Here is a 9,161-nt window from a genome sequence, read left to right on the forward strand (position 1 = left end):
TCATACAGTTCTAGATCAGTGGCCATCATTTGAACTATTTATTGATGATGTGGTGTGTCTCACTTCCTTACACCAACGGCAATGGCCATGCTGGTTTCACTTGAGCGGTGGCAGTCACTTGCTGGGAGTTCTAGACAGTGCGGCCGGGGCCAGACGAGGGTTGAAGTGTCATTTTATGTTAGTCAATAAATTAAACCTCCATTAACCGAAACCCATCTAGACAGACACTGTTCACCAAAGGTTCCTTTAATCGATTCATTTGCCTCCCAGCCAATAAAAAGATCAATCAGTTTAAACAAGTTTTTTAAAACACTTACATCACGTGCCAGAGGTGCAGCTCCTTCCAGGACGGGGGCGGGCTTGCTCTCCTCATAGTGCTGCAGCCGTTCGTGGATCTGAAAGGACAGATTGTATTCATTATTAAGGCTGAGATAGTAGTGAGCACATGTGGAAGAAAAAGTGTGCACGCTGGAAGCCATGTGCACGTCTCCAAACAGACATGTGAGAAAACATGTACAACCTTCATCAGCACCATCTTGTACATACACAGAGTTCATTAAATCATGTCCTTAAATACCAAAAGCACACACAAAGATCTTTCACTCCCTCGATCCACTAAGTATTTCAGTTAGCTTAGCCACTGTACAAACAATCCAGTTTTCCACCATGCATTCGATATGTCCCAGTGGCCCCGTGATGATTCCAAATCATTTCAACAGTCTGGTGAAATTGGCTAAACATTTCCTTATCAGCCTCAGCGCTGTGACTGCACAGTGTTGAGAGACAGAGCTGCGTCTCTGGAGAGTTGCTAAAATGGAAAGTAAGCCTGACTCGTGCGCTCACTTTCACTCATTTATATACGCAAAACCACTTCATCATATGTGGAGCAGAGATGGAATAATTTATATACACACAAAGCACACGTTCACACCCACGCACACAACGTCAAAGGCACAGTTGCACACTTGTGCCTACGCACACACAGACTCACAAAAAACACTACAGATTTCCCATTTGTGATTTAAAAGCAGCTGCGCAGGAATGCATTGACAGCCTACAGGCTGCTGTCAGGTCCCATCAAGGAACAGACAGGGACAGCTTTCCTCCCAGCAGCCACTCCTGCGTCTCTCCTTCCTCAGGCCCAGCATGGTGAAGGGGATCTGGGCCACGGGTCTGACTGATAGCTGGGCCCCGAGCCTGGAGCTTCCAGCTGGATGTCCTAGAAAGCATTCCAGGAGGATGGTGGAACAGAGGAGCCTCTGGCTGAGGAGAGAGTGACAGAGACGCTCTGGGCCACTTCTATATCTAAAGAGCCAAATCCACACATGCGGAGTGCATGCACACACACGCACACACACACACACACACACACACACACACACACACACACACACACACACACACACACAGATGGAGCAGTGACAATGTGTGACAGAAAATCACTCAGCAGGACAGAAAAAGACAAGAAAAGCAGTTTGTTTGCTGTCACACTGAACAGCTACAGATGCTTTGTGCAATTAAAACATCTGTTTTAGGAATGTTAGACATAGTTTTTACTCCTCGCAACACAAGTGATTATGTTTTAAAGCTAGATGGTAGCAGTACTGTAAATACGGAGGAAAGCAAGTCAGAATCACTGACAGTTGAATGTTCTGACACAGTCACAGGACGTCCTCAATGTTTTTGGCCCTGGCAGAAGCTCTGATTAGCAACAACATGAGCAGCGTGTGTAGATGAGTTGATTTGAGTCTCTTCAAGATGTCATCTGGCTTCGATAATCACCAGGGACCAGCACCAAAATCCAAAACGTGATGTCATTCAAAAACATTACCCAAACACCAAATGTCACCCATCAAAATCACTTTTATAACTTTCCAGTGAAGAAAACGCGACGCAACGACGTGTGAAATGTCTTTACATCGTCTCTCCCCATCAAGATTCCAGTTTAAATCTTGGCCTTAAACAGCTACAGCCATTTCAGCTGGACTTATCCACACAGTCTGCCGAGATAAATCACAGCCTGTTAGGACTCTGTCTTGGCCAGCACAACAGTCATGTTTCAAGGTCAGCTTAGAAGTTCAAATCCTGCATAAAGCCGTTATTACTCAGCAATAAAACACGGTGCATTAGGCGTGTCGTGGAGGTAAACATGTTTTTCCCCTGTGGACATGCTGATGGATGTTAGGACTGCTGTTGATGCTTCGGCAACCTGTCATGCTGTAAACTTTTTTAGACCCCCAATTATCTCAGAATTAATCCTGAGATAAATGGGGGTCAAATCACTCTATAACACTATATAAAACAGTGCTAACTGCATCTTGTGAACATCATCTATAAGCCCTAACATTATGGCTAACTAGTTTTATATTTCTTTCCACTGAGTTATTGGTTTGAAATAATCTGTCAATAGTTTGCTAACATGAACTAATGTAATGTTTAGGGTCAGGGTTGCACACTTTGGAGACTTTTCAAAATACCTGAAGACATAAAACATAGTATTTAAGCAGGCTTAAGACCTCTGCCCAGAAAACTTCACATCACATCCTTTACAAGCTGAACATCTTTTTCAAAGTGACCCGGTGCAAAACCCTGTGACAGACTGGCGACCTGTCCACGGTGTACCCTGCTTCTCGCCCTAAGACAGCTGGGATAGGCTCCACAGTCTCCCCCGCAACTCTGAAAAGCAGCAGAGAATGGATGGATGGATGGATGAAACTGGAGTAATGGGTGTGGGATTTTCCTTGATTACCAATACAGACAATACAAAATGATAGAATAGGGACTGGTTGACCTGTAGCTTTCTTGTTTTAATTGTCCCTCCAGTGTGCTCCAGTGTCCCTGTCATAACCTTGCATTTGGCTTCATCTATCATCATCTAGCCACTTTTGGCTCATTTCAGAGATACTTGTTTGTAAACAACGTGCTTAAATCTGGGCTGCAGTCGACCATTGAACTTTAATGAAAATATTTGGAAGGTAGCCTAAATCCAAAGTAAGACAGTGCAAGGAAGGGGATATATTTTGGATTCAAGTGAGGCTTTCAAACTATAAATAAGCACCTGGCTCGTGTCATGAGAATATTTTCTAGCAACAAACAGATGTAAATAAAAGCTGAAAGATGATATCGGACAATAATTCTTTCATCTCTGTAACATAATCGGATTAGGATGGATGTGAGACGTCCCGACCATCTGGTGAGTACAGGTGAGAGAGACAGAAAGAGCATATGTCTGGTTTAAGTCTTCATGTTGCTCTGAATTCTCTACTTCTTTCTTGTCTCTCTCTCCATCTGTGACACCTCCTCCTCTGGACCGTCTCTCTCCTTCCAGACAGAGTGACCAACAACTGGCTGTAATTACCCAGGTGAGGCAATTACAACCAGTGAGCGACCTGGGTTGGGAAGCCTGTCAGATTAATGTGATGTGTGTGTTTTCTCTCTGCTGTTTAGCCTTTCTTTCGTATAGAAAGAACCTTACACAAACCCCAAATAAAGGTGGACTGTGGAGATTTGGTGGCCATCTCTTCCTCTGGACCGTCTCTCTCCTTCCAGACAGAGTGACCAACAACTGGCTGTAATTACCCAGGTGAGGCAATTACAACCAGTGAGCGACCTGGGTTGGGAAGCCTGTCAGATTAATGTGATGTGTGTGCTTTCTCTCTGCTGTTTAGCCTTTCTTTCTTATAGAAAGAACCTTGCACAAACCCCAAATAAAGGTGGACTGTGGAGATTTGGTGGCCGAGCTTTAGGAAGAGGACAATTAAGGTTTTATTAATGGTGTGTCCATGATGTTAGCCTGAATGCTGCATCTGGTTTCTGAGTAAGACGAGATGGTTGTTTAGTACTTGTGTGCGTTTTAAAGTCTGCCCGTCTGTCCATTTGGCTCACTAGGATGGCTCAGTTAATCAGTCAGACACAGCAGTCGAGCAGCTATTACATTTATTTACGGAATAATAAAGAATGGAAAGCTGATTTGCAGGAAACTACCCCATGTTTAGGGGGGGAAATTGTTCTCTATTTAACAACAAATATCAGAGAAAGATTTCAGACAAACCTTCTCCCCCATCTCTGCAGCTATCTAGTTTAACAGGCAGTAACCAAACCACAGGCCCCTTCCTGCTGGTAAGAGGAAGGAATTAGAAGATCTGGACAGGTAGATGGGGCAATAGGACTGTAATTCATGAATAATAATTGCTTTGGAGGCTGGGGGCTCCTCTTTTCAAGACTTTTTATGTGACTAATTTAGTAGTCTGCCTTCTTGGCAATAAACTTTGTACACAATCTACATGTGCAATTAAAGCTAGGCTTGGTTAAACTGAGGTATTCATATGTATAGCACTTAAATGAAATTACTTAAGCGTTTTAAGTGTATTTAAGAGTTATCAGTGCGTGCATATATGAGTTAAACAACACGTGATTTTCTGAAAAATATGTAGGCGAAATTCCTATAACTCTATTTGTTTGTTGTACCTTAACAAGTGAGTGGAGACTTCTCTCTCCAAACATATCCTGAAGGAAGGTGTTGTCCTCAGAGCAGTTGACATGAGGCTGCAGCTGGGATGGCAGGGCCGCCAGCAGCTCATACAGACCTGCAGAAGGAAGGAGGAAGCAGGAGGGGTCAGTGTGGTAGTGGGAGGTGTGAGTTGTTGCATGCACAGCAAAAGACACAAGTGCTGTATGTGTGCATGAATACATATACACCCAACACACCCAGAGTCAGGCAGAAAGCAGATGCACACGTAAAAACAAAACACACAAAGTCCTGTACTAGTGCCTTTAGGAAGGAGTACATACTTACACAGACTACAGCTCTAATTATAATCTGTGGATGCTCTTCCTTTTCCTTCCATGCTGATTCTATTACACATTTAAAAAAACAGAAACAAAAATGTACGGTTCAAACTTCTACGAGCGACAAAACAGACGATGATATCCCTCGCAGGGCTCGCAAAATCGCTAGCCCGATTCCCTGTTTTTTTCAGTTGTTTCTAATCATGGACAGAAGCATCCCTCAAACAACAGGAAGGGCTGGAACAAAAGCAAGAAGTAAAGGCGGGGGAAGGGAAATGTTGCCTTTACGTCTCTTCTTTCAGGTGCAACAGCGAGGCGGGCTCTCAAAATTTCAAAATCCCTGGTAGCCCTTCGGGCAGGGACTCTTCAGTTTTTGGTAGCCCAAAATAAATTTAAGTAGCCCGAATAAAAAAGAGAGCAATTTTTTGATTGATGTTTTGTTTCCTTTACAATATTATACATTAAAGTATAATATTGTAAAGGAAACAAAACATTAATCAAAAAATTGTTGAAAAACAAATTACAACATTGTATAAAAATTACAATCATCAACTCAAATACTTGGTTCTAATTGAACAGAAATTTCTATGAACTTGTAAGAACTGTGTAGGACATGAATCAGTCTGTGTCAGATCCTGAATTTGAAATTTCCACTGAAGTCACGGGTAAGAGACAAGTGGAACCAAGATCGAGGCCATTTGCTTTTTGAAGTTTGCAAAGACTGCTAAATTTTGCCAGTGGTAGTTCACTCTTTGCAACATAGTACGCTGTTCTAAACAGATTTTTCAGGTTTATTTTTAGTATGTTATTTGCAATTGGTGTTTGTTCTGGGAAAGATATTGCAGACTGAGCAATAATGCATTTCTTGCATTTCTCATGGGTTCTAATGGGGGCCTTTCTTAAAATGACTGGTCCCAGTAACAAAGGCGCTTGTCGACTCAGAAATCGAGAGAAAACCAACAACACACCCGGCAGAACATTATGTTATTTACACGGGTGCACATAAGTGGTCCGCATGTGCGCATTCGCTGTCAAAATAAAAGACGCGCACCAGATAAGAAGTTGCAACGCGCGTTTGCGTCCATATAAAAAGCACTGTTTTTGTCCGCTAGAGTGGGATTTTCACGGCACATTCTGCACCACATCTCTGTGCGTTCATCATTTGTTTGAAGCCAGCTCACCTCCTGCAACCACTTTTCCGAGAATACGTGCTTCTTTTGTGGTTCGGACTCCTTCTGACATTTGTTTGGAGGTGGAGGAACACCAAAGTAATTGCTTAAAGGAGCTTCTTCGACATCTTTAAGAGTTCTAAACAAATGTCTGTCCTCCTCCAGAAAATCTTATGTATGCAAACACGCGTTGCAACTTCATATCTTGTGCGCGTTTTTTTTTTTTTGACAGCGAATGCGCACCTGCGGACCACTTATGTGCAGCCCTGGTATATTAGCTCGTCATATTGCAGCCACAGAAATTATTTTGTCCATGAAACCATAAAGCTGCACTTTCTTTTTGCCTTATAGTCTGATTTGTCATAACTTCCGTTTTGTGGTAAGCTTTTCTTTGGCTGTCACTTCTTCACCCTGACCTGTCTTATTTGGCTCAGCAGAACTAAAATATATATCCTGCTGCTTTTACACCACCACAACACCACATCCTGATCACACACACACAACATAAACACGCCACACACCACATCACATAACGGCTCAGCGATTCTCTGCGCGATCAACCTCTCACATGTTTAAGCTTGCTGCGGGAGATTTCACTTGTCATGTTTGCATAGTAAGCTAACGATTGATAAGACGATGTCAGAGGAATTGGTGCGCAAATTATCATCACTCACCAATCAGTGCTGTCGCTCTCTATACACAGTTGCGCGATTGCAAAGTGAAAGCAAAAAACAAGCGCAAATTCAAACGCGATTTCAATATGTCACATATTGACAGTGGCTCACCGATGCCAATGACATAATTACCCAGCTACATTTCCGAAAGAATGCAAAAGCATTGACATATATTTTTCCTTCCTACAATAGCCCGACGGGCAGGGCAGAGATAGATTTTGGTAGCCCGACTGGAAAAATCGCTAGCCCCGGGACGTCGGGCTAGCGATTTTGCGAGCCCTGCGAGGGATATCATCGTCTGTTTTGTCGCTCGTAGAAGTTTGAACCGTACATTTTTGTTTCTGTTTTTTTAAATGTGTAATAGAATCAGCATGGAAGGAAAAGGAAGAGCATCCACAGATTATAATTAGAGCTGTAGTCTGTGTAAGTATGTACTCCTTCCTAAAGGCACTAGTACAGGACTTTGTGTGTTTTGTTTTTACGTGTGCATCTGCTTTCTGCCTGACTCTGGGTGTGTTGGGTGTATATGTATTCATGCACACATACAGCACTTGTGTCTTTTGCTGTGCATGCAACAACTCACACCTCCCACTACCACACTGACCCCTCCTGCTTCCTCCTTCCTTCTGCAGGTCTGTATGAGCTGCTGGCGGCCCTGCCATCCCAGCTGCAGCCTCATGTCAACTGCTCTGAGGACAACACCTTCCTTCAGGATATGTTTGGAGAGAGAAGTCTCCACTCACTTGTTAAGGTACAACAAACAAATAGAGTTATAGGAATTTCGCCTACATATTTTTCAGAAAATCACGTGTTGTTTAACTCATATATGCACGCACTGATAACTCTTAAATACACTTAAAACGCTTAAGTAATTTCATTTAAGTGCTATACATATGAATACCTCAGTTTAACCAAGCCTAGCTTTAATTGCACATGTAGATTGTGTACAAAGTTTATTGCCAAGAAGGCAGACTACTAAATTAGTCACATAAAAAGTCTTGAAAAGAGGAGCCCCCAGCCTCCAAAGCAATTATTATTCATGAATTACAGTCCTATTGCCCCATCTACCTGTCCAGATCTTCTAATTCCTTCCTCTTACCAGCAGGAAGGGGCCTGTGGTTTGGTTACTGCCTGTTAAACTAGATAGCTGCAGAGATGGGGGAGAAGGTTTGTCTGAAATCTTTCTCTGATTTTTGTTGTTAAATAGAGAACAATTTTCCCCCCTAAACATGGGGTAGTTTCCTGCAAATCAGCTTTCCATTCTTTATTATTCCGTAAATAAATGTAATAGCTGCTCGACTGCTGTGTCTGACTGATTAACTGAGCCATCCTAGTGAGCCAAATGGACAGACGGGCAGACTTTAAAACGCACACAAGTACTAAACAACCATCTCGTCTTACTCAGAAACCAGATGCAGCATTCAGGCTAACATCATGGACACACCATTAATAAAACCTTAATTGTCCTCTTCCTAAAGCTCGGCCACCAAATCTCCACAGTCCACCTTTATTTGGGGTTTGTGTAAGGTTCTTTCTATACGAAAGAAAGGCTAAACAGCAGAGAGAAAACACACACATCACATTAATCTGACAGGCTTCCCAACCCAGGTCGCTCACTGGTTGTAATTGCCTCACCTGGGTAATTACAGCCAGTTGTTGGTCACTCTGTCTGGAAGGAGAGAGACGGTCCAGAGGAGGAGGTGTCACAGATGGAGAGAGAGACAAGAAAGAAGTAGAGAATTCAGAGCAACATGAAGACTTAAACCAGACATATGCTCTTTCTGTCTCTCTCACCTGTACTCACCAGATGGTCGGGACGTCTCACATCCATCCTAATCCGATTATGTTACAGAGATGAAAGAATTATTGTCCGATATCATCTTTCAGCTTTTATTTACATCTGTTTGTTGCTAGAAAATATTCTCATGACACGAGCCAGGTGCTTATTTATAGTTTGAAAGCCTCACTTGAATCCAAAATATATCCCCTTCCTTGCACTGTCTTACTTTGGATTTAGGCTACCTTCCAAATATTTTCATTAAAGTTCAATGGTCGACTGCAGCCCAGATTTAAGCACGTTGTTTACAAACAAGTATCTCTGAAATGAGCCAAAAGTGGCTAGATGATGATAGATGAAGCCAAATGCAAGGTTATGACAGGGACACTGGAGCACACTGGAGGGACAATTAAAACAAGAAAGCTACAGGTCAACCAGTCCCTATTCTATCATTTTGTATTGTCTGTATTGGTAATCAAGGAAAATCCCACACCCATTACTCCAGTTTCATCCATCCATCCATCCATTCTCTGCTGCTTTTCAGAGTTGCGGGGGAGACTGTGGAGCCTATCCCAGCTGTCTTAGGGCGAGAAGCAGGGTACACCGTGGACAGGTCGCCAGTCTGTCACAGGGTTTTGCACCGGGTCACTTTGAAAAAGATGTTCAGCTTGTAAAGGATGTGATGTGAAGTTTTCTGGGCAGAGGTCTTAAGCCTGCTTAAATACTATGTTTTATGTCTTCAGGTATTTTGAA

General features: G+C 42.8%; 1 protein-coding gene across 2 annotated transcripts in view; it reads right to left on the reverse strand.

Annotated features, from left to right (window-relative positions):
• The window catches only part of mpp7a (membrane palmitoylated protein 7a), a 35,634-nt gene that overhangs the window by 19,232 nt on the left and 7,241 nt on the right, over window positions 1-9,161 (reverse strand). The window contains exons 2-3 of one of the 2 annotated variants that reach the window (XM_042219264.1): window positions 4,468-4,586; window positions 318-395 (exon numbers count right to left, since the gene is read on the reverse strand). In XM_042219264.1, coding sequence (XP_042075198.1) covers window positions 318-395; window positions 4,468-4,586 — 197 coding nt within the window. Of the gene's footprint in view, window positions 1-317; window positions 1,332-4,467; window positions 4,587-9,161 lie in introns of those variants that run through there. The other variant, XM_042219263.1, reaches the window with a different exon arrangement.

Source organism: Haplochromis burtoni, unplaced genomic scaffold (assembly GCF_018398535.1).
Source record: "Haplochromis burtoni strain Fernald_Lab_line unplaced genomic scaffold, NCSU_Asbu1 Contig_30, whole genome shotgun sequence".
NCBI classification, from domain to species: domain Eukaryota; kingdom Metazoa; phylum Chordata; class Actinopteri; order Cichliformes; family Cichlidae; genus Haplochromis; species Haplochromis burtoni.